Genomic DNA, 25226 nt, shown 5'->3' with positions numbered 1-25226 from the left:
GGTAGCAATAACTTTTAATGAGCATTATCATATCCCTGCCCTCACACCAAATTCTGTTTCTACTAATGGTTTAAAGAAATATATTTCCTAAGCATAAGATGCATGCCTGCTATGCTACAAAAGCCTAAAATGAAAATTTCTTTTCAACTCATTTTCTTGCGTAGTTACAACTTGGCAGTTATTTTGCAAACTCCAAAGTGGAGAAAGAAAAAGATACTAACAATTTTAAATTATGGCAAACTAGTAAAGTAATATTTATGGTGGTAACCATTATCTTCTGAAGATCCAGAAGAGGGGCACCTGGGTGGCTCAGTCGGTTAAGTGTCCAACTCTTGGCTTCAGCTCGGGTCATGATCTCGGGGTCCTGAAATCGAGCCCCGCATGGGCTCTGTGCTCAGCACGGAGTCTGCCTGTCTCTCTCCCACTGCTTCTCCCTCACCCCCCTGTCTTTCTTTGGAATAAACAAATAAAATCTTAAACACACACACAGAAGAATACAGAGAATCCTGTAAATTTAAGAAACTACCTTAGATTCTCACCTACTCTACCAGATACATTCTTTGGATTAAAAACAGTATGTGTGAGTTGGGGAAAATAAAAGCACCATAGTATGGGTGGTACTTACTAGGTCAGAAATACAAAAAGAAAGTTATCTTTCAAGTTCACAGTACTTATTTTGCCTGTACTTTGTAAATACCAGCCTATGTAAGTCATGATCAAAGTCACTGACAAGTAAATGACCACTGATAATTAATCTACCCATAATAGCTTTTGTGTTTATTACATTTGCTGTCAACTTTATGGCCTGTTTAAGAAGGCAGCCAGGATTATTTTAGTAGATCAAAGATGAGTTTCAACAACCAATAATACATCTTGGGAACCAAGTGCACATATTACCTTGAAAACCTAAGACAGTTTTATTTTTTTTATTTTATTTATTTTATTTTTTTTTTTAAGATCTTATTTATTTATTTGAGACAGAGAGAATGAGAGACAGAGAGCATGAGAGGGAGGAGGGTCAGAGGGAGAAGCAGACTCCCTGCCGAGCAGGGAGCCCGATGCGGGACTCGATCCCGGGACTCCAGGATCATGACCTGAGCCGAAGGCAGTCGCTTAACCACTGAGCCACCCAGGCGCCCCCCTAAGACAGTTTTAAAAAGAGAGTCATTAATTAAATAATAGTATCAATGACTTAGATAAGGAGGATATATCACATTCACTACTGACTGAATTAAATTTCCTGTATTCTGCTGAGTAGTTGCAATTTTGCTTCTTGGTTAATCTCTGAGTTGAAAGTAGCTGCATTTGCAAGTATTTTGTGAAGAGAATTTTTTTTTAAAGTATTTTGTAGTTAAACAAGCATAAAAAGAAGATGAACTAGTATATGTGATAAACGTGGATGAAATTAAATGGCCAATCAAGCCGTTCCACATTATTTATGTCACTGTTACTTTAAGCAATTCTATCTTCCCTAAATTATTTCTAATTATTCAGTCAGCTAAATCTTTGACCCACATAAAATACTAAAAACTATAACACAGGAGAAAAAAAAAGCACAAACATTTTCAGTTACAACTGAAATACTTGGGAAACACAAAACCTAGTAATGCAATTAACCAAATTAAGGTAACAATAAATAAAAGCTTACTTTAAAAAAAAGTATGTAAAATAATGAAATTTTGCTGTAGGCGCTAGAGCGAAATGTGGAATAAAACATAATGAATTAATACAGAGAAGTTGCTTAGAACAGTGACTGGCACACAGTAAAAATACTGAAGTGTTAGATAATGTTGTTATTACCTTTTTCAGCACCTGAATGTACTGTTCCTGCTATATCGTGTCTAGCAATGGACATTGGCAATACTTTCCTTGTAGAAATGCTTTCAGTACTAGTGGCAGCAGAAACTGTGGCACTTGCTGTTGAAATACTAGTTTTATTCGTGGTCACAGCACCATCAGAGTTTCTTTCATCTGAGTCCGAGTCATCAGAGTGAAGAGGATTAGTGAAACTGAGGGGTGCTCTGAACAGAGGGGAACTGTTATGCTGATTTGCAGTATCATGGGTTTCAATCGGTGTTGTGGGGCTTGGTGTTAGACTCACAGTTTTCATTGCTTGACAGTGGGTATCTGAGGGTTTGCCTTCAGATGAATCAGGCCTGGGTAGGGTATTTTCAGGTCCGTGAAAAGACCACGTTACAGGTCCCTTCTCATCAAGAGGCAAGCGGTCTGGCCTTGGAGGTGTGCCTGAATTCTTCTGTGACTCTTCTGGTGGAGTAAGTGGAACCTTATTTGACTGTGTTGCACTGCAGTCCGCACAAGAATTCTGAGAAACATCATCAACTTTTAGATCCCCTGAACTCAATTCCTGTGACTTAGAGACTTTATCACTTATACAAGGTGGAGTCGATTTAATTTTAATGGCATGTCCCCTATTCAAAAGTGTGTTCCCATCAAAACTTTTTGGTCCCTCTTGGAGGGGGACCTTCTTAATCTCAAAACTTAAATTTCGCTCCAATTTTTTATCCACCTGTTCACCAGCTGATTCATTTTTCCCTGGAAGTTCTGCTGATTTGTTATAGTTTCTGTTGAGGTCTGTTGAATGTTGTTCTGATGAAACCATGTGCAACACTGGCTTTGGATGGTATCTGTCGTTGTCCTGCCACACAGTAGTGACTGTTGGAAAAGCTGAAGGGGGAGAGGGTGTCAAGATGGGTGGCACTGGATGAGGTTCTGGTGGCTGAAGTATTTCTTCCTTGGCATCCCCTTCTACAAGGCAACTGAAAAACATTTAAGAAAAGGGCATCATAAGAATGGTCATCCTTTTATGAATAAAAAATTATACACTGTCAAACAAAATTTAATGTTTAATAAGGTAATACATGTACACTGTTTACAAATACAAGAATTTTAGGGGCGCCTGGGTGGCTCAGTTGTTAAGCGTCTGCCTTCAGCTCAGGTCATGATCCCAGGGTCCTGGGATCAAGCCCCGCATTGGGCTCCCTGCTCTGCGGGAAGCCTGCTTCTCCCTCTCCCACTTCCCCTGCTTGTGTTCCCTCTCTCGCTGTCTCTCTCTGTCATAAATAAATAAAATCTTAAAAAATTAAAAAAAAAATACAAGAATTTTAATGAAAAACAGCAGTCTCCTTCCACAGCCCTTCAGCTATCCACACATGACCTTTCAACTTTCTTAAATAGCTGCTTTTAAGATTCATCTCCATTATTTCAAAATATTTCAAAATGCATAAACTACTATTTCTTGATCTACTTCACACATTCTCCATTGTCTTCCTATGTATCTTTTCTATCTTCTCAATAATGTTCTGTTGTAATTTTTAGCTAGCTCAATCTTATGACTATAGATATTATTCTTACAGATGACACCATGATTTCCTATATTTTCTGATACAACTTCTTGTTTTTCTCTAAAATTGCCTTGGGTTTCAGATGGCTTAGTTCTCTATGTATCATCAGTAATTCAGCCCTTCTTCGAACTTTCTTGCAGATTTGTACACCTCCTCTCAATTGACCAATCAGGCACTTCGGTAATTACCAATACCACAGATGTTCCTCTCAGATCCTTGGGCCTCGTGCTCCAGTGTATACCACTGACTACCTAGGCCACCACAGAGCTGATGACGTTCTCTCCTCTGTCACTCTGTTTTCCAGGTCCCATATTACTTTTTCTAGTTACACTTCCTTGTTTTGGTGGCCATATCCTTAGCTGCTTCTTAAGAACTATATATAGGAGGCAGGGGTGCCTGGTGGCTCAGGTCATGATCTCACAGTCCTGGGATCAAGCCCCACATCGGGCTCCCCTCTCAACAGGGAGTCTGTTTCTCCCTCTCTCTCTGCCCCACCCCATCCCCACTCACTCACTCTCTCGCTCGCTCTCTCTCAAATAAATAAAATCTTTGGGGAAAAAAAAGAATGGAGTACTAAAAATGACTGGAAGATGTCTACATATATGTAAGGAGGAGGGCTTGAGACTTGTGGCTTAGTTGTCGTCTAACTTCATGGTGACTGAATACAGCCCTTGCAAATCACTGGTAGGCCACACCATGAATAAGTATACATTTCATCTCTTGGATTGGTTAGTTTTTCAAGAGAGAGATTCTGTCTCCCACCAGCAATCTGGGAGCAAGGGAGCTGGAGGATCTTACCATTTAGCATACAAATTCCTATTTTCAGTAAGGCACTTGTCCTTGAATCCAGAGACTCCCTGGTTCAACTACTCCAGAGTAAATCCTTCTTGTATGCCCAAATGTGGGAGAAGCAGTCATTTGCTCAATTTAATGTAAGGAATCTGGTGTCATGAACTCATTAATACTCTAAGTACTCTATATAAAGAGTACTTAGGTACTCTCCTTGCTTTTAGTCCCATCCTACACACCAGCCTTAAGGAGGACTTCCAATTTCTGAGCTTTTCTGGGGGTTCTCTGGAAAATCATGTTGCTTCTTATTGGCTTCCCCCACCTACAGGAAAGCAAATTTTAGCTTTCTCTGTTAAGTCCCTTTTCACTGGTCGATGTGCTTTCCACTTTCCACAATTTTGTTGACATCTGATACTATCCCCTCTCCAATTTTGTTTTTTTAATCTTTATACATTTTTTATATTCCTTCACTATAATTTTAGGAAGTTTAGGGAGGGACCAGAGTTAAATGTGTTCAAGTAGCCTTATTTAACCAGTAATCTTTTTTTTTAAGATTTATTTATTAGAGAGAGCACGTGCGCATGTGTACGTATGTGGGTGAGGAGGGCCAGAGGGAGGGAGAGCATCTCAAGCTGACTGCTGAGTTTGCAGCCTGACACAGGACTTGATCCCACAACCTGTGAGATCCTGACCGGAGCTGAAATCAAAAGTCAGATGCTCAACTGACTGAGCCACCCAGGCACCCCTTAACCTATAATCTTCTAAGTGCTTTTGGCAGCAGTCTGTGCAGGATGTTGATATGTACACAATAAATATATTTTTAGTACTCACACTTAAAAGAATAGCTTTACTTAGGTATAGTTGATATACAAAACCAATATATTTAATGTATAAATTTGATGAGTTTGGACATGTGCATATACCCATGATACTATCACGACAATCAAGGTAATAAACATATATCCATCACCCCAAACGTTTCCTTGTGTCCCTTTGTGGGTTCCTGTGGCTACTCAAATGTGATTGGTAATTACACTAACAGATTTTTTTTTTCCTTATCCTTTCTTGATTTAAGGTTGGAACAAGGCTTAAAACACTTAAATAGCACTTATTATAAGCACAGCCACAAAAAAATATATACAACATACGGATTTTCCACTATAGTATCCAACACTCACATTTTTTACTAGATATTCCAATGTAAAAAAATTCCACTGAATAGATATGATCTAACTTGCATAATTCTTACTGTAAATATTGGTTTTAATCTCATCTATTTGAGGATGGCATATTTTTCCCTTAAACAAAGCAAATTATTCAAGACCTACCACATAGTAGGCATTGTACCAGTGCCAGAAGAGGACAGAACAATGAACACAACAGTTTGGAGAAATAGTGAAAAAAAAGGCTAAAAAGATAGACTGAAGCTATACTCTGAGGCCCAGAATTTCACACAAAGATACTTGGACTTTATAATAAAAAAATTTTACATTTATTTGACCAAGTCTTAAGATGAGTGACTCTATAATTTTTTTTTCCAAATTGATGTTTTATTTAAAATCAGAAAATTACTTTTCTTACAATAATTTAGGCTAGATTCCATATGGGGTGAAAAGAGTATGGGAGTAAAGGAAATGACAACCAAAAAATTAGAACATAACACTTTAAAAACAAAAACCTTCACTACTCTGCTTTTTTCTAGGAAGGTAACACCATATAATGAAAAAAGCATTATTGGACTGGAAGATAAGAGATTTGTGTTCTCAGCTGAACTCTGCTAGCCTATGCAGGTCAATTTCCTTTGGAAAGCAGCTATATTAATATCCCTGTGATCAAGATTACTGTAAAAATTAATGAATTCATGACATCACTCATTGTTTTGACATATCACTGACTATCTACAGAATGAATAGAGAATACAAAAATGGAAGAAAACATATATAGTAGATGTTATATCAATGCTAGTGATTACTTTTTTTAAAAAAAAGATTTTATTTCTTTATTTGAGAGAGAGAGAGAGCGTGCATGTGCACACACACCAGCAGAGGGGCGAGGCAGAAGGAGAAGGAGAAGCAGGCTCCTGATGCGAGGCTCGATCTCAGGAGCTGAGATCATGGCCTGAGCTGAAGGCAGACGTTTAACCAACTGAGCCACCCAGGCACCCCAACATCTAGCAAACTTTTAAGGGGGAAAAAAAATCAGTGAATCCTATATAAAAGAAGTCCTACTTTGAGGGAAGGCCAGTCCATTTGGGCAGCTCTTTGCTCAAGACAAGACCCTGTATAGGCCATTCTAACAGTTTATTATTACAGATGTTCTACTGTGCCTCCTTTTAAAAGTAATTCAATTGACTCCATTTTAATTCTACACTGTCATGGGAAAACTAACATGTAATGGAAATCTAATATGTGCCAAGTCCCATATTTAGCATTTTCACATAGTTTATTTCATTTCATCCCTAGGACAATACTTAAACAAAAAAACCAAAACCAACCCAGGATCAATTAAGTGACTTATTCACAACCTCAAAGGTAGTAAATGGGTGAAAAGGACTTGAAACTAAAGCTTTCTGATTGTATCTAAATTCTTTCTATACTACCATGTAACTGACCTAGCAGCTGCCCTAAAAGAAAAAAGAAATACAGGGTGCCTGGGTGGCTCAGTTGGTTAAGCAACTGCCTTCAGCTCAGGTCATGATCCTGGAGTCCTTGGATCGAGTCCCACATCGGGCTCCCTGCTCGGCAGGGAATCTGCTTCTCCCTCTGACCCTCCCCCGTCTAGTGTGCTCTCTCTTTCTCTCTCTCTCAAATAAATAAATAAAATCTTGAAAAAAAAGAAAAAAGAAATACAAAGGGGTACAAGAATATATCTTGACTTCATTATAAATGAGATTGGTATGAAAGTAATAAAATGCTGAGAGAAATAAACTCATCTTTGCTAGTAATGTTATTAAATAATTTCTTCAATGTGCATAGTTTTTGACAATATTACTTTTTTAGTCATTATGCAAAAATTGAAATCTTTAGAATATTTAAAAATTTAACTGTACTACATACCAAAATATGAGCTATTGTCAATTCACGGTCATGTTCACTGCTCTGGTACAGTGTACTGAGGTTTTACCCAAAGTGAAACAGAATTTTTAGTGTATCAGTAACAAATCAGTTGCCATACACATGCTATACCCGAGACAAAAGAGTGATAAAAGTTATAAAAATAACTTGGAAATATTCAGAATTTGTTTTAATTAACAGTGAGTAAAATAAAATATCCTTTCAAAGAAAATGTGACGTACAATACCTGCGGGTCCGTGGTGGTTTTGGAGGAGGAGAATCTTGTTTGTCAGCATCTATGGAGCTGACCATATTTTCAGTGTTAATTTCATTCTGCTGAGAGAAAAAAAAAAGCTTCATTAAAGTTAGAAGAAAAATAATTTTCCTTTCACATGTTTCACATAAACTGTTTCTAGGCTTTTCAATTTTTAAAATAATGCCACTTTTCCCAAATAACAAAATGGGTTCTCTGTATTTTAGCTGAAAGGGCCAAAGAGATTAATATCAAAAAACAGTCTGGGGCGGCTGGCTGGCTCAGTCAAAAGAGCATGTGACTCTTGATATCAGGGTCATGAATTTGAGCCTCACATTGAATGAAGAGATTACTAAAAAAATAAATAAACTTAAAACAAAAACAAACCCAGCCTATCTCCAGTTACTGAAAACTCGATTGTGTACCATGGCATTTCAACACATTTCAAATGCTACTGTAAAGGAACAGATTTCCAAGAAAATAAAGATCAAAGAAGATACAGCTTTTTTCAGGCATCACTACCAGTAGAATCTTAACATGTACAGAGAAGGGGAAAAAAGCCAAAATAAGGGTTATATCTTTTATTTTTCCCAATTTTTTGGGATTCCTATTGCTATCTGGTACTTTTAAAAGCAGGTCCCAGATCTCATTTTAATCATTCTTTGCCCTACCCTTTATCACCACGGAGTGCCTTGCTCCATAAGCATATATGGCCCTTATATCACTCCCTAACCAAATAAACCCCAAAAAGGCAGAGAGCGCGCATTCAGGGATATCCTTGTTCTTGCTGGTCTCAAGGACCAGTAATATTCATTAATGTGGATGTTCCAGAGTCAATACAGTTTTAAGAATCTTAGGTTGTGTTTAGGATTGTGAACAGAAGAGTTGTGAGATTATTATATAAAACATTGCCTTGAATTAGTTTCACCCTCAAGGAAGTACCTCATTTTTATCCAGCTAGGATACTACATCTCAGATTAATTTTAGGAAAAAAGCTATCTTTACATACACTATGATTAAAGAACTCTGAAACTGTAGTTGCCTTTTTTTTTTTACATCAAAAGACACTTCTACTGTGTCCATCATAGCACCTTCTTTGCCTTTCTTGCCAGTGACTTTTTTTTTTTTTTACCAAGTATGCTCAACTAAGGAAAAGAGAGATCTCAACTTTTCCACAATTTTTAGTGCACCCTGTCTCCTGACACATAATCAGATGTATTAGAAGAGTTTTATGCATCTTAACTATGTATCTTACTCTGACCAGAACAACAATAACATCATGAGAATGGATGCTTTCATTCTTAATTAAAGCCACCTACCATAACAAAGGCATCTGTTGCAGGGGTATCTGCTAAGGTGGGGTAGCCATGTAATTTATTGTCCAAATCAGGGCTCTTTGAAAATGAAAGTGGGAGCACTAATTATTATTACACCTAGACAAATATAAATTGCTATTGCCTCAGGTAAATCAGGTCTTTTGGATGCCACACTTTTAGATCCTCAGACATCACCAGAATTTAGACATTCTGCATCATAAAGATACATATTAATAATTCATTTGCTTACAAACACACTCCCATAACACCCGTTAATATTTTTGTATCAAAATCTGTACACATTCACATTAAGTAGGTTAAATAAAGGTTAAGGGTGAACCATATGAAACTGCTTCTAACCTGTAAAACACAGCAATTTTTTATAGTACAATATGAATAGCCTCAAGTCATGTCAAGTCAGGTTTTGCTGCCAAATGAGTGTAATACCAAACCAACACTTTCACTCTCTATTTCCCCATCTTCTCTTCTCTCTCCCCTCCCCCCCCACTTTAGGTTTTCAGAGCATTTTGGATTTTGGAATAGCAGGTAAGGCAATGTGGATAAGTATGTGACATGCACTAAACAGTAAGCACTGGAGAGGATGCAAAAATGTAAAGTATATAGTACTTAACTCCAAGAAGTATAGTCTAGTAATATTACCAAACTAAAAAGTAAAGGGGTAATCATAACATCATAAAGTAGTGAAACCAGAGATGTTATTTAAAGGTGAGAATATTAAGAATATAGCTGAAAAATATTAAGAAGTTGAAATATTAAGGCAGCATTTAGAATGACATTAAGAGACAGGTAAGAGGGGCGCCGGGGTGACTCAGTGGGTTGGCTGTCCGCCTTTGGCTCAGGTCACGATCCCAGGGTGCTGGGATGGAGCCCCACGTTGGGCTTCCTGCTCAGTGGGGAGTCTGCTTCTCCCTCTGACCCTCCCCGCTGCTCACGCTCACTCTCTCTCTCAAATAACTAACTAAATAAAATCTTTTTTTTTTTTTTTAAAGATTTTATTTGTCAGAGAGAGAGCACAAGCAGGGAGAGCAACAGGCAGAGGGAGAAGCAAGCTCCCCGATGAGCAAGGAGCCTGACGCAGGACTCAATCCCAGGACCCTGAGATCATGACCTCAGCTGAAGGCAGGCGCTTAACCGACTGAGCCACTCAGGCGTCCCTAAATAAAATCTTAAAAATAAAAAGAGAGAGATAGGTAAGATATTGAGAAAAAGAAAAGAGTATGGAAGGGAACAGGTGGGAAGGGAATAAGGGAAATTAAGGGCATTTTCAAACAAATATGACAAAGGAAAGGTGTCATGAAGGATTCCTCATTTTGGGTAATGACAGAATGGTGGAACCATTAATAGAAAGGGCCAAAAGAGGAAAAAGAACTTTGGGGGTAGGTAAGACTTTTGAACATGTTGAATTTCATCTCATGAAAGAACTCAATGGGGCAGTATAGAAATGCAACTCAGAGAACCATTGCCTACACAGCATGAACAAAACCTCCTGGCTACTGGACTTCAGAATAGGACAGTTCTTCTTAGATTCCTTATTTTTGCTACAATAATGTTTGCTCTACTCATATCTTTTGACACTATTAACTACAGCTTTTGTTCCCACATTTGTCCTAATGTATATAGCTCTATTAAGGGGCTTTTACTACCAATTGAAACAATCACCAACTTTTGAAGGTGAATCAAGGTATTTTAGAAATTAAATAATCCACTGAAATTAGGTTCTAGTATATTCTTTTGTTTCAAGAAAAGCTTGCTAAAATTCTTTTTTTACCTTATGACCACCTTCACCCATTTCACTAATTTTGTTTCTTAATATTTACCACATAACAGCCTATCAGAGGCCACAAATAAAGATCAGAACCTAATTATCAAACACTTAAGGATATATTATCAACTGCAGAACAATATAAATATTAAAACAAAGTGCTTTAAAAATAAAGGACATTACATTTGAGGAAAAAATACTCAGAATTCAGTATCACATCTAAAATGTACAATAACAACAGAAGGACCATATTGTTGCTGTTACGCCATCATCCTAGAACTGAAAATCCTGGTACTGATAACTGGTAGTGGTCTTTTATATAGAAGATAAAAAGGCATGCATGTACATCTTACAAATGTTTGCTTACTGAAGTGTTTCTAAATCCCAAATCAATAGGCTACTCAATTCCAGAACAGACTTTCTCTTTAGATCTCCTACTCTGGAAAGTCTTCTTGGTTGTACATACCGCTGACAAATATCATTTATTATAGAGTCTTATATTGTTGATCAGCATTCCAACCAAAATTTCTATGAAAATAATTCTGGAACATACAGTTTAAGAGTTTTTTGTTTGTCTGTTTTTTTTTTTTTTTTTTTTATAACTTTACCTTTAAATTGTCAGAGAAATAATAAATAGATTTATAAATGTTTCTCACAGCATAGGTTCAGAAAGGCAAGTAATATATTTCAAATCATTTTATTCAACCATACAGTTCTAAGATGATCTTCCCCAACTTTTTAGATTCCACATTTTTTCTGACTGGGATTTATAGTCTCCAACAACATATAAACCTGCTATAAAAACAGTCACCTAGGTTCAGAAATACCTAGAAAACAAGATTTCTTAAGAGGACACTATCAGGGGTGCCTGGGTGGCTCACTCAGTTCAGCGTCTGCCTTCAGCTCAGGTCATGATCTCGGCTGGGGTCCTGGGATCGAGCCCCACATTGGGCTCTCTGCTCAGAGAGGAGCCTGCTTCCCCCCTCTCTCTACCTGCCTCTCTGCCTACTTGTGCTCTCTCTGTCAAATAAATAAATAAAATCTTAAGAAAAAAAAAGAGGACACTATCAAAAAATTACCTAGAATACGCTATCTTTTTTCTTCTACCCAGATGTCCTTCCACTTTTTAAATCCATTCATCCATTGAGTTATATAGTTATATAGTGTCAGACACTATAGTATACAACCTGTGGCAAAATATTTATTCTTACCAAATACAGTTTTCTCAGAATGGATTCCTTGGAAAACTGTTTTTCCTTTTTACAAAATAGAAATATCCATCTTGCCCAAAAGGTAATCCAGCAGTCACCATGTCAGCTTTGAAATGCAAGGATATAATCTAACATTTTAAGTTCAGTTAGCAAACATTTAGTGGGTGTCTCCTAGGTACCAGGCAAGGAGATACGAAAGTAGGTTTGAAATAACCACTAATCTGCTATCAGGTGATATTTCATCTCATCCCATAACATGCATATGATCTTTCTTCTATTCCTTAGCTATTTGTAAACCTCTGACCCATTAGACAGAAACAATCTATAACAAAATTATAATCCTAGTGTGAAGTTCAGACTAATAAAATGGAAGTGTAATTTATAGAATAAAACCTAAAAGAAATCAGGTAATGAGAAAACAGAGATGAAAGAGCAATGCAGTATTTATCACATACCATTTTCTGGAGATCACTTAAATATACTTAAAAGCTTTAAAGGTACAGCAGGCAACAAAAGCAAAAATAAACAAGTGGGACTACATCAAACTAAAAACCTTCCACACAGCAAAGGAAACTTATCAACAAAATGAAAAGGCAATCTATGAAATAAGAGAACTGAATAGCAAAAAAACCAACAACCTGATTAAAAATGGGCAGAGGACCTGAATAGACATTTCTTCAAAGAAGACATATAGATGGTCAACAGGAATATATGAAAATATGTTCAACATCACTAATCATTAGGGAAATGCAAATCAGAACCACAATGAGACCTGGTATCTGTCAGAATGGCTAGCATTAAAAAGATAAGAAATAGCAAGTGTTAGAGAGGATGTGGAGATAAGGAAACCCTCATGCACTGTTTGCGGGAATGTAAATTGATGCAGTCATATAGAAACAATGTGGGGGTTCCTCAAAAAAAAAAAAAAAAAAAAAAAAAAAGAACTACCATATGATCCAGTAATACCATTTCTGGGTATTTATCCAAAGGAAGTGAAAACACAAACTCAAAAAGATATATGTACCACCATGTTCACTGCAGCCTTATTTACAAGAGCCAAGGGGCACCTGGGTGGCTCGTTAAGCATCTGCCTTCAGCTCAGGTCATGATCCCGGGATCCTGGGATTGAGCCCCGCATCGGGCTCCCTGCTCCACGGGAGGCCTGCTTCTCCTTCTCCCACTTTCCCTGCTTGTGTTCCCTCTCTCGCTATGTCTCTCTCTGTCAAATAAATAAATAAAATCTTTAAAATAAATAAATAAATACATACATACAAGAGCCAAGACATGAAAGCAACCCAAAGGTCCATTTGTCGAATGGATAAAGAAAACGGGACATATACACACAATGGAGTATCATTCAGCCAAAAAAAGAAGGAATTCTTGGCATTTGCAACAACATGGATGGACCTTGAGGGCACTATACTAAGTGAAAGAAGTCAAAGAGAGAAAGACAAATACAGTATGATATCACTTATATGCGGATTCTAAGAACAAACAAACAAAAAACTGAACTCACAGATACAAAGAACAGACTGGTGCTTGCGAGAAGTGGGGGGTAGGAGGTGGGTGAAATGGGTAAAGGGGGTCAAAGGATGCAAGCTTCCAGGTATAAAATTTAAAAATTATGGGATATAATGTGCAGCATGATGACTACACTTAATAATACTGTACTGCATATTTCAAAGTTCATTAGAGTAAATCTTAAAAGTTCTCATCACAAGAAAAGAAAATTTGTACTATGTGTGGTAATGGATGTTAACCAGACTTACTGTGATGATCATTTCACAATATATACAAATATCAAATAACTATGCTGTATACCCAAAACCAATGTTATATGTCAATTATATCCCAATAAAAAATGAAATAAGTATTTCCTATACATTTGAAAAATGTAATGGTTAGAATATTTTTCACTTGTATATACTAAGGAAATGGTAGTCTAAAGTATCTACATTTCTGAAGTATAGAAACTAACTTTGAAATTAATCTTGCATTTATATAAACAACAAATGTTCTTCCACTAAAATTTAAAGAAAAAAAGCACAGCCTATTTAGCTTTCTGAAGCATTAACTGATTCTCAATTTAAATAACATTATACACAGTAATATATAAAGCATTCTATTCTATGTTATACAATATCTGGCTACATTCAGCACAGATTGTAACAGGTTTTAATTAAACTAAAGAGAAAAAGAGGGGCGCCTGGGTGGCTCAGTTGGTTGAGCGACTGCCTTCGGCTCAGGTCATGATCCTGGAGTCCCGGGACCGAGTCCTGCATTGGGCTCCCTGCTCAGCGGGGCGTCTGCTTCTCCCTCTGACCCTCCCCACCCCATGCTCTCTCTCTCGTTCTCTCTCAAATAAATAAAATCTTTTTAAAAAATAAAGGGAAAAAGAGATGGCAACATGTAAGGCCTAGTTGCACAACGATTCCTATGTTAATACAAGAAATAAAAATGAGGTCACACATATTAATCTTAAAAATCTACAATTATCACTTGGCTAATAAAGGAAATACATAGCTCCTAAAACTCATGAATGAATATTAGATTATTTTAAGACACTGTGATCAGCATTTGGTTTTAACAAGTCTCTCATTTATAAAACCAAGAAATTTCAAACAAATAGTCTAGGAAAATGCCAAACACAATGTGAAGAAGAAAACGAAAACAAAGGTTATAAATTGCAACTCATTTCCTCATTTTACTTCAGTTATTGCGGCTAAATTGATTTATCATGTGATGGCTATCTTAGGTTCAGGGATAAAAACGTAAAGAAATTTTATCAAAAAAACAGCACAATACCTTCAAGGACAAGATGATTACAGAAAGGCAGCAAATAAAAGAACTAGTTAGAAAACAGAGGCAGACATGAGAACACTATGAGAATAAAGTATTTCTGTCAGGTCAAAAGTGTGAACATCCAATAAGATCAGTTAAGGCTAAAATGACATTGAACGAAACACATGCCAAAAAGGGACTTCATTGTAGCACTATAATTCTACTTAATTAAAAAGCCTATACAAAATTAATTATAAAACTTTATATCATCATAACCAAGAACACAATTTAATTCATGTAGAATCAACTTAAAATTACTTAGGTGGGGGGTAGAAGAAAAGAGAGAACAATGCAGTTAATTTTTTTAAAAGTAACTTATATTTGAAATAGTAGATTTTTGACATAAGACCTATTTTCCTAACTATATTCTATTTTAAGTATTATTTAACTTGTACTGGAGTCATTAAATGTCCATGATAATAGAGAGATTCAAACAGGAAGAAGGAAAGGAGTTAACAAAATCAAAGTTAAATAAAAATAACAACTGTCATGGATATTCTCACGTTAGGTAAAACACAGATAACCATTAGAAAGCTAAATATTACATCTTGGTAAAAAAAAAGTTTTTGGGGCACCCAGCTGGCTCAGTCAGTAGAGCATGGGACTCTTGATCTTGGGGTTAAGTTTGAGCCCCACGTTGGGTGTAGAGCTTAAAAAAAAAAAAAAAGAATCTAAAAAGAAAAAAAAGAAAGGAAAGGAAAGGAACGTTTTCTAAAATTAATAGGCCAAGAACACCTACCACTCCATCAGCAAGTTTCTGGGCTCCATGAATTTCATATAGCTGTAGCTGTTTTTCAAACAGTTGGGCGATAGCTCTATGAACAAGCTCATACTGCTCCTATTAGGGAGATGACATGATGAACAAGGGAAAATAAACAAGGGAAAAGACATTTGAAAAAAAAAACAAAACAAACCAAGAAGATATTTAAAAAAATACAGTCTATATAAAGTGAAACAAAAAACTATACCTTAGTTTGCACTGCAGAATGCCTCTGTGTTCTCATTTCTTGTATTAAATTAAATACATTAAATTCCTCTGGTATTTTCTAAAACAAAGAATTTAACACATCAACTCTTTTTCATGTGGACCTGTAACTTCTCAAACAGACCTTATATACATGCTGGATGACTGAAAACATTTACTGAGCACTACCTACCAGCCATCAGACATTGTTGTTGGCATTGAAGATACAAAGTTAATCTGGACCCTCAGCAGTCAAGCCAGTGAGATAAGTGAACAAATAAATATCCAGCCAAGGCATAATTGCAGTGCAGTGGGAATAAAGACGCTGTGACTAACTCTGATTGGTGTGTGGAGTAAAAAGTGAAGGAAATATACATAAGCATGGCAGATTAAATGTATAATCTTTTTGGGGAATTCAGTAGCTTGATACAGCCTAAAACTGAAAGGAGGAGAGGTATTTAAGGAGGAAAGAAGATAAGGCTACCTGGAATCAGACTGTAAACAGTTTGAACTTATTCCACAGGCCACTGTTTCCTGGGCTGGCTACATAAGAACCAACTAAGAAAGCTGGTAAAAATACAGATCCCTCAGCCAGGTCTCTGAAGACTGTGAAACATCCCTGACAATTCTTTGGTACATCTGGAATTAGAACTACTACAAGAGGTAACACTGACATGAGCAGATCTGATACTCAGTCTGCTTTGCAGCAGGGAAGATCAGAGTCTGAAAGGGTGAAACTGGTAGAAGTTTACTGAAGGAATCTAAAAAAAGAAAGGTACAAACAGATTTGAGCCACACTTCTCAGGCAGAACTATTAGAACTTGGTGATCAACAAGAATATTTTGGAGTGATAAAGAAGAAGAGTTAAAAAGATTCCCAGGTCTACTGTTTGAGAGTCTTTATATACATCAAAAGATTTTCACAGGGCACCGGGGTGGCTCAGTTGGTTAAGCATCTGCCTTTGGCTCAGGTCATGATCCCAGGGTCCTGGGACTGAGTCCCGTATCAGGCTACCTGCTCAGCAGAGTCTGCTTCTCCCTCTCCCTTTGCCCCTCCCCCCTGCTCGTGCTCTTTCATGAATAAATAAAATCTTAAAAAAAAAAAAAAAGATTTTTACATCAAGTCCTAAACTAAAACATAAGTTATATATATGTTACGCCAAACACAATCAAATGAGGACTATGTTCAAAATACACAACTTGTGGAATGACCAGATGTTTTTTCTGCTTACTGGCATTTATTTAAATGACTCTTTCCATCCCAGTTTTAATCTTTGACTTTTATGTTAAAATGGGTTAGAATCCTAGTTAAATTTTGTTCACTTAAAAATTTTCATTTGAGTATCAGGAGATGATTACATTTTTGAGGAATACAAAAATAAAATTTAACCCCAAAGGGCTTTTGAAGAAAGTTTAAAATTTAAATATTCCCTAGCAAAATTAAAACATGTTAAGGCCGGGGAAAAAAGAAAGAATAGAGGAAGGAAGGAAGGAAAAAAAAAGAAACTAAATATTTTATTAATCCTATTTGATACAAGATAAAGACACAGAAACACACCTTAAAGCTATAAAGGGGGCAACCCGGCTGGCTCAGTGAGTAGAGTTATGTGACTCTTGATCTCGGGGTTGTGAGTTCAAGCCCCATGCTGGGCATAGTGTTTAAAAAAATAATTTTTTAAAAAGCTATAAAGAATTAAAAACTTCTTCCTAATGCATAGAAAATGAATACTATAGAACCAGTAAGAGAAGCAAATCTACATACAATGAGACAACAACGTTTTTCAAATCTGTAATGAGGACTGTGTTTTACTTACTTCTATATCCTCCATAGTATTGAACACAACGTCTTTGAAATAGTAGTGGTAGTAACAACAGTAACACCGATTTTAATGAAAACTAACACTGAACTGAGCACTTGATATAGGACACACATAGTTCTAAGGAACTTTACAAAGTTAATTTATTTTTTATGAGTTATTAATATTACGATTCCCATTTTCAGTTGAAAGAATCGAGGCACAATGAAATTAAGTAATTTGATCAAAATCCCACAGACAGTGAAGGACTGAATTTTAATCTGGGCAGTATGGCTCCAGACTCAACATCCTTAACCACTATAAAATAATATTTCCATTTAGGCATAAATATTTATTGAATTGATAACACTTATACCTGGAATAAATATAAAAGGCAATGAAGATTCTGTATTTGGAGAAGTCAACCCAGATTTTACATTCTAAATGCGGGTATCAATTCACACGGAACACAGGGGTGGTAACATGTTTACCTTGCTGCCTCATGCATTATCTCAAGGTAATAAACATCATTTATACCTTTTCCAGTTCCACTACCTTTTTTCTTACAGAGTAAAGCTATTTCTAAATAAGTAACATGTATAACGAAACACATGTTATAATTTACTGCAATTTACCATTAAGTCGGAAAATAATAATACATCAATTGGACATAATGCTATATAAAAATTATTCTTACCCCAGCTTTTAGTAAATTCCACGTATAATCTATGGCACAAATGGCACCTGTTCTTCCACAGCCTGCACTATAAATATAAAATTTGAAAGAACAATTTGTTTTTTGTCATAAAAGAACTATAAAATAAATGTGGATGAACACAATTTTCAGAAGCAAAAAAAATCATTTAAGAAATTTGACAATATTCTACTATCTTAGTAAACAAATCATAACTTAAAGTGTATGCATGGCAAACATCTTTAACATTAGTATTTATATCTTGTTTTTGTTTAATTCAGGGCACTTCCAAGATTCAGAGAATACCTAAGTGATTCACAAAATACCTAGCAGCTTTTACTTTGTAAGTCTAATTCTACCTCAGAAAATCCTGTCTTGCCAACATAATAACTTGCAGAGAGAAATGTAATTTACGTCGAATATGGCTCTGGTGCCTTAGAGTAGAGGAGGAAACAATACATCATTTCAATCTGCAAAAGGTATAGAAAAGATGAGGAGTACCACAAGCCCTAGAAATTGGTTTGAACAGTAGCAGTGATTTCACCAGAAGAACAACGACGAGTGATGCACTCCCATCTCCTAAAGAAATAACAGAACCTGGAGAATGTAAAAATTCTGCAGGATTTTTGTATTTTAAAACATGACAAAAGTACGTTAGAGCAACTGATTCTCAACTAGAGGGATATAGGAGACATGCTCCTCAGGACTGAGAATCACTCTGAGTAATTAAAGATATTACTGATATCTCCAGAATAATTTTTAGGTAGAAAAAAAGTTGGGTAGCATTTTAATACATATTTCAAAACCTTTAGAAAGATGAGTAGTTTGTCAAACATGTCATCTAAGATTTCCTGATAAAATACATCTATAAGCAACTTAGTATGATTTTTAAAAAGCTCTTAACGGACATCAGTAATATTAACTTTTAACTGTTGATACATTTATCAATTCCTCACATCAAAACAGTTCTAGCATACTGCATTAGTTACTAGGGGCTAAATGACATATATTTAAATTTGATGGTTAAAAGTGTGACCTTACAAAGACATATACAACCAGACTGATGAAACATAATGCAAAATTCAAAAACACATCCAAGTATATGTAAGTATTACATAATGGTGAATTCTCCCATGAAAGGAGAAAGATTAGACCATTCAATAAATGATACAGGGAAAGTAAGCCTAACAAGAGCAAAAGCTGGATTCTTACCTTATACCTTAATCATAAAAAAAAATTCCAGATGGATTAGAAATATGTTTACAAAAAACCTATAAAAGTGCTAAAAAGGTAGTTTATGTACGACTGTTACAGAAGAACTTTCTAAGCATCTCAATGGACAGAAATCATAAATGAAGATTCACAACTCTGACTACATAACAACTTAAAATTTATGTGTGGCAAAAGACTGGCAGAATAAAAGCCATTTAAAAACCATGCTACTTACAACATGATTAAAAGTTAACAACCTCAATATATAAAGATATATGAAGAATTTATAACATAATTATTAAGAGATGAATGCCTGCTATGAAATAATTGGCAAAGTATACAAACAAGCAAGTCACAAAAGAATATAAACTACCAAGAAAAAAAAAAGGTGGCCTGTCATTCAGGCATTAAATCAAACAAACAAGAAGATAACAGTATTGGGGAGAGTATGGGAAAACGGGCACCCCACAAACTGACTAATTATAATCAGCATTAGCTTTATGGATAACAGAATTTAAAATATGTGTTAAAAGCACGAAAAAGTTCATGTTCTTTCACTTAGGAATCCCATTTGCTTATATCTATCCTAATGAAGTAATTACAGATGTGCTCAAAGATTTCACTACAAAGACAGCCACTTGGACATTTAAACTATTGTTTAAAATACATGAAAAAGGGGACGCCTGGGTGACTCAGTTGGTTAAGCATCTGCCTTTGGCTCAGGTCATGATCTGAGCCAAATCAGATCATGCCCAGTGATCTGCCCAGTGGGGAGCCTGCTTCTCCCTCTACCTGCAGCTCCCCCTGCTTGTGTGCTCTTGCTCTCTCTCTCTGACAAATAAAATATTTTAAAATAAATAAATAAATGTTTAAAAAAATGAAAATAGATGAAAAAGGATGGGGGAGGCATAGTAAATGCCAAGGAATGGAAGTTAAATATAAAGTATAGGGCAGTCATAATTCATTGTAGAAAGAATAGTTATATGATTTAGAAAAATGTACATAATTATATTACATGGGGAAACATTCTTTAAAAATATACACACACACTGAAGGACATATACTCAAGTTTTAACAATGAGCACCTCTACTGGAATTGTAAGTGATTTCCTTTCTCTTATGTATGTCACTACAGTTAAAATACTATTTTGGCTGTTTAAAAATATTAAATGGTCTATTTAATTTTTTAAAGGAAAACCTTCCTATCAAATTGGATTTATGAACTATATATATATACATTGGGCAACACTGATAGAACAAAAAATGATTGTGACTAACTTCTGAAGAAGTCAGGTCAAAGCAATTACTATAATTAGATTTTTTCTTCTTAAACAGCCAACTACTTAATTAAATGGTCAACTAACCACTGAATTAACTATAGAAAAATATTTTTTAATTAACCAAGTTGTTAACTGATTCCCACATGTCCATCAGCAAGTCACCTTTCTGGCCCATAAATAAAAAGCAGCCTTTTCAACTCACTAATAAGCATTACAATCAGACCTACTGGATAAGAAAAACTATCTTTGGCGTTCTGTCTCCACTAAAAAAATCTCTGAACTATTTAACTAACCAGTAAATTTTTGAGTCTGAGAAATTTCATTTACTCTTTATAACAAATGTGAATGTAGATACAAGTCACTTAGAGAAACTGATAGCAGTTTTATGAAATAAGTATTATCTAAGTCTTTTAGAAGAATCCAACGTAAATTAAAAATTAAGAGAAGAAAAATTTCCTCAGGATTCAGATAGCTTTTACTATTTGGAAACCAATATAATGACCTATCTCTCTTGGTAATTCCAAAAATTAGGTTTCAAAATACCAAACTTCACCCATATTATAATGCCACTTATATTCCAAAGTATTTAAATATTTGGAAAATTCTTTTGTACCTGCAATGAATACAAATAGGCACATCTTCATGTTCTTGGTATTTCCTCATTAAGCTTATCATGTCCAGAATAGAATCAAATGATGTGGGAACATCATGGTCTGGCCAGTTCACATAATGAAACTGATATAGCCTACGAGATTCCTTCAAGAATAACAGTAATTCAACAGTTATAAAAAGACACTACAAATTTTAAAGCATACATAAAAGCTGCACATTTCACTTTACTGTCATTTGTAATATATTTATGTGGTATTTAACAATGCCTTAAAAAAATAAATAACTAGATTTATTGACTCTCATATACCAAGTATTGATATAAGGTTTTCACATATAACAATTTACTTATTCTCCATGTGATGCTATGAGAAAGGCACTGTTAATACTATCCACATTTTATAGGTAAGTAATTTAAGACAGAAAGATTAAATAACTTGCCTAATGTTTCACAGCAAGTGACAAATGCGGGTCTGAACCCAAGCACCTGCAGAGCGTGCACTTTTAACCCTTACACTATGCATATTTTTTAATTAATCCACAGTAAATGGATGAGCAATATATCGTAAGCACTGTGTTCAAATCTACTGTAATTAGAAGACTAACAGAATGTTTAAACTGAAAAAGAAAATCAGAAACAAAACTCGTCCAACCCCAATCCATTTCCTTATTTTAGATCAGTGGTTCTCAAAGTATGGAGTGCTGGAACCATGTCTACTTGTAAACAGGAAGGTAGGAGCTATAAGTATGTTTACAAATATAATAGTTGAGGAAGAATGATGCACTTTATGGACATGCTTAATTGTTCATAATGGTTTAAAAAATTAAAATAATAAAAATACAGAGATCGAGGAAGAAACCAATAAATGGCATTCTCTAATGTCCATCAGATTTTCTTTGATTTCTTCCTAGAAAATTATTTTATATAGATCTGAAACACTAAAGTCAAAGGCCTCAAGTAAAAATAATATCTATCTAAATGAAGATTTAGCTTTGATGGTGGTTTGTTTCGATAAAGTTGTAAACTAGCAAAACTGGGTAATAATTTTGTAAACAGGGGCGCCTGGGTGGCTCAGTCGTTAAGCGTCTGCCTTCGGCTCAGGTCATGTTCCCAGGGTCCTGGGATCAAGCCCCACATCGGGCTCCCTGCTCCGCGGGAGGCCTGCTTCTCCCCCTCCCACTCCCCCTGCTTATGTTCCCGCTCTCTCTGTGTCTCTCTCTGTCAAATAAATAAAATCTTTAAAAAATAATAATAATAATAATTTTGTAAACAATGCTATAATCTGCTTACTGTAATAGAGGAAAAATATTTGCAGCAAAGAACCAAATATTCCAAATATAGTAAATTTAGGAAAATTGTTTTAAGTTAAAATTTATATTACTTTATCTAATTTTATAAGCTTAAGGCTGAAAATACTAAATAAAATGTTACACTCTGATTATCTTCTTTATTATTTTAATAAGGGAAATAATTAACAAACTTCCTTAACTATGTAAGATAAGATGGCATACAATTTATATATCCTCTTTAAAAACTATCCTCAGAAACTGTCTCTAAATGGAAAATACTTACATTTTGAAATTCAAGTAAGAGTGTCCTAATGAAGTAGTCTGTTCTTGCTTGTTCAGCTTCCTAAAATAAAGGAAAACACTTGTGAGTCAGTGAGAACACTGAAACAAAAACAAACACACCAAAACAAACAATAACCTTGAATTTAAAGTCCACAATATAAAATTAACCATTAAAATTCCAGGTATACCTGGTAATTACAAAAACAACCATTCTAGGGCACCTGGGTGGCTCAGTCAGTTAAGCGTCAGACTTGATTTTGGCTCAGGTCATGATCTCAAGTCGTGAGATCAAGACCCACAACAGGCTCTGTGCTGGGTGTGAGCCTCCTTAAGATTCTCTCTCTCCCTCTACCCACCCCTCCCACCGCATACTCTCTCTCCAAAACAAATAAAAAACCATTCTAAAAGTCACCAAGTTGTTTATCTAAGTTTTACTTACAGTTAAAAACCAAAAACAAAAACCCAGAAGTGTCTGCTAACCAATTACTTAACCAAGTCTATCATCCAATAAAATATTTGCAAAGTTACAACCATCCCCAGAATTATATAAGAAAAATAATACAAAATGTACACTGTTCAGTACCCACTACCATCTTCAACTATTTTATCTTTCCCTAAAGCCTGATTTTCCCTACCTAACACTCACCTCTCAGTTAACTGGATGTAGACTTGGGAAGGAAGAAGACGCACTCATAAAATTCCAAATTACTATTTTGATTGATGACAACATAACCATTACTTTACAAGTCTCTCAGTATCATTTGTCAAAGTATTAGAATGAAGCCACTATATCAGTTTGTCCCTTAGGAAACTATTCTTTCTGCTTTTGTATATAAAACCACAGATAATCTAGGGTGGTGACTGTCAAGAACAACAGGATGTGCTGTTTTTTAATAAAAAGAATATTCAATATTATTCCTGCTTTAATTTTTTAAATCACAGCAGTTCATTTTGAACTTTTCAAATAACATTAAATACATAACATTAAAAACATTTATGTTTTTATTTTCAACAAAAAAAAAAGGAGTATGGATGAAAACACTGGTCCAAGACTTAACTTTTTTTTAAATTTGATTTTATTATTATTTTTTAAGTAATCTCTACACCCAATGTGGGGCCTGAACTTACAACCCTGAGATCAAAAGTCACAGGCTCCATTGACTGAGCCAGCCAGAAGCCCCTAGACTTAACTTTTCCTTACTAAGAAAGGCTAGATAGTAAATATTTTGGCATTGTGGGCCATAAAGTCTTTTGTCTACTCAACTTTGCTGTTGTGATAGGCAAATATGTAAATTAACGGGCATGGTTGTATTCTAGTAAATATTTACAAAACAGGCAGTGGGTCAGACTGACCTAGGCATAGCGTGCCAACACCTGGTCTAAGTGGTTACATGCAGCAACATATGACTAACTTCCTCCTAGGTAGTCCTCCCTTTCCCACCAATACTTTACCCTCTTTCTCTTCCCCAAACCAAGAGAGCTTCTGATACTGTCTTTTCTCAGTCTCAAAAACCGAATGCCAAGTAGTCAAGTCACTTACTATGACTATTTTCACCAACCTGCTTTCTAATTATAAACTTAATTTTTTTTAAAGATTTATTTATTTGAGAGAGAGAGAAAGAGAGAGGAAGCATGAGAGCAGGGGGAGAGGAGAGAGAGAATTCCAAACAGACTCCCCACTGAGTATGGAGCCGAACTCAGGGCTTGATCCCACAACCCTGAGATCATGACCTGAGCCAAAATGAACAGTCAGACACTTAACAGACTGAGACATCCAGGTGCCCCTATAAACTTAATTTTTGTTTACATAAGTGATAAGAAATCCTGAATTGTCAGAAATAACCACAAGACATACAAATTACTTTCCATTTGAAATCTTGAAAGAATTTTGCTTCTTTAGCATGGATCAATCCCAATATTGACAAGTCAAATCAGCTACTGCTAATCAAATCAAATCTCTTACAGGGACTTTTTAAATTATCTTTTAGTTCAATTTTAAAAATCACCCAAAAAAGTCAAATCATGTTTTTCCAAATGATAATCTATTTCTTTCTTTCTATTATTTAAAATGTTGTTTACTAATCTTGAACCCCAACTCTTCAAAAATTTCAACTCATTTAGTTGTTGAATGTTAAGCACTATTTGTTTTCACTTGAATTATAACATTTAGTACAGATATCTTATTATATTTAAACTTACAAATGTTCAACACAACTATACTGCACAGAAAATAGGTTTCCTGAACTGTTCAGGGACTTAATATTGTAGAATACTTTACGGATTGCTGAGGAGGGAGGTGTTTCCTCATAGAAATACACAAAGCAGTATGTACTGGTTTTTAATCCATTCCAAATAACATGAAATACAGTAGGATTTTAAAAATTTATATTTAACCCACAAACAGTTAATTCTAACCAGGGCTTTAGAATATTGGCTGCTTATTAAATCCAGGCAATTCAACTATGAGATATAGTTAACATTACAAAAATCAC

At 35.5% G+C, this 25226-nt stretch overlaps 1 protein-coding gene across 6 annotated transcripts in view; it reads right to left on the bottom strand.

Annotated features, from left to right (window-relative positions):
- PTPN12 (protein tyrosine phosphatase non-receptor type 12) overlaps nucleotides 1-25226 on the bottom strand; it is an 88699-nt gene that overhangs the window by 8999 nt on the left and 54474 nt on the right. For 3 of the 6 annotated variants that reach the window (XM_035020428.1, XM_035020434.1, XM_035020433.1), the window contains 8 exons: nucleotides 22736-22795; nucleotides 21167-21309; nucleotides 18065-18131; nucleotides 15577-15654; nucleotides 15348-15446; nucleotides 8777-8851; nucleotides 7452-7540; nucleotides 1801-2777 (listed from right to left, as the gene is read on the bottom strand). In XM_035020428.1, coding sequence (XP_034876319.1) covers nucleotides 1801-2777; nucleotides 7452-7540; nucleotides 8777-8851; nucleotides 15348-15446; nucleotides 15577-15654; nucleotides 18065-18131; nucleotides 21167-21309; nucleotides 22736-22795 — 1588 coding nt within the window. The remainder of the gene's footprint in view (nucleotides 1-1800; nucleotides 2778-7451; nucleotides 7541-8776; nucleotides 8852-15347; nucleotides 15447-15576; nucleotides 15655-18064; nucleotides 18132-21166; nucleotides 21310-22735; nucleotides 22796-25226) is intronic. The other 3 variants (XM_035020429.1, XM_035020430.1, XM_035020432.1) reach the window with 3 other exon arrangements.

This window comes from Mirounga leonina, unplaced genomic scaffold, assembly GCF_011800145.1.
Source record: "Mirounga leonina isolate KUSES-001 unplaced genomic scaffold, KU_Mleo_1.0 Mir_174, whole genome shotgun sequence".
Taxonomy (NCBI): Eukaryota; Metazoa; Chordata; class Mammalia; order Carnivora; family Phocidae; genus Mirounga; species Mirounga leonina.
Note: the sequence above shows the minus strand (reverse complement) of the source record. Positions and strands in the feature narration are given on the sequence as shown.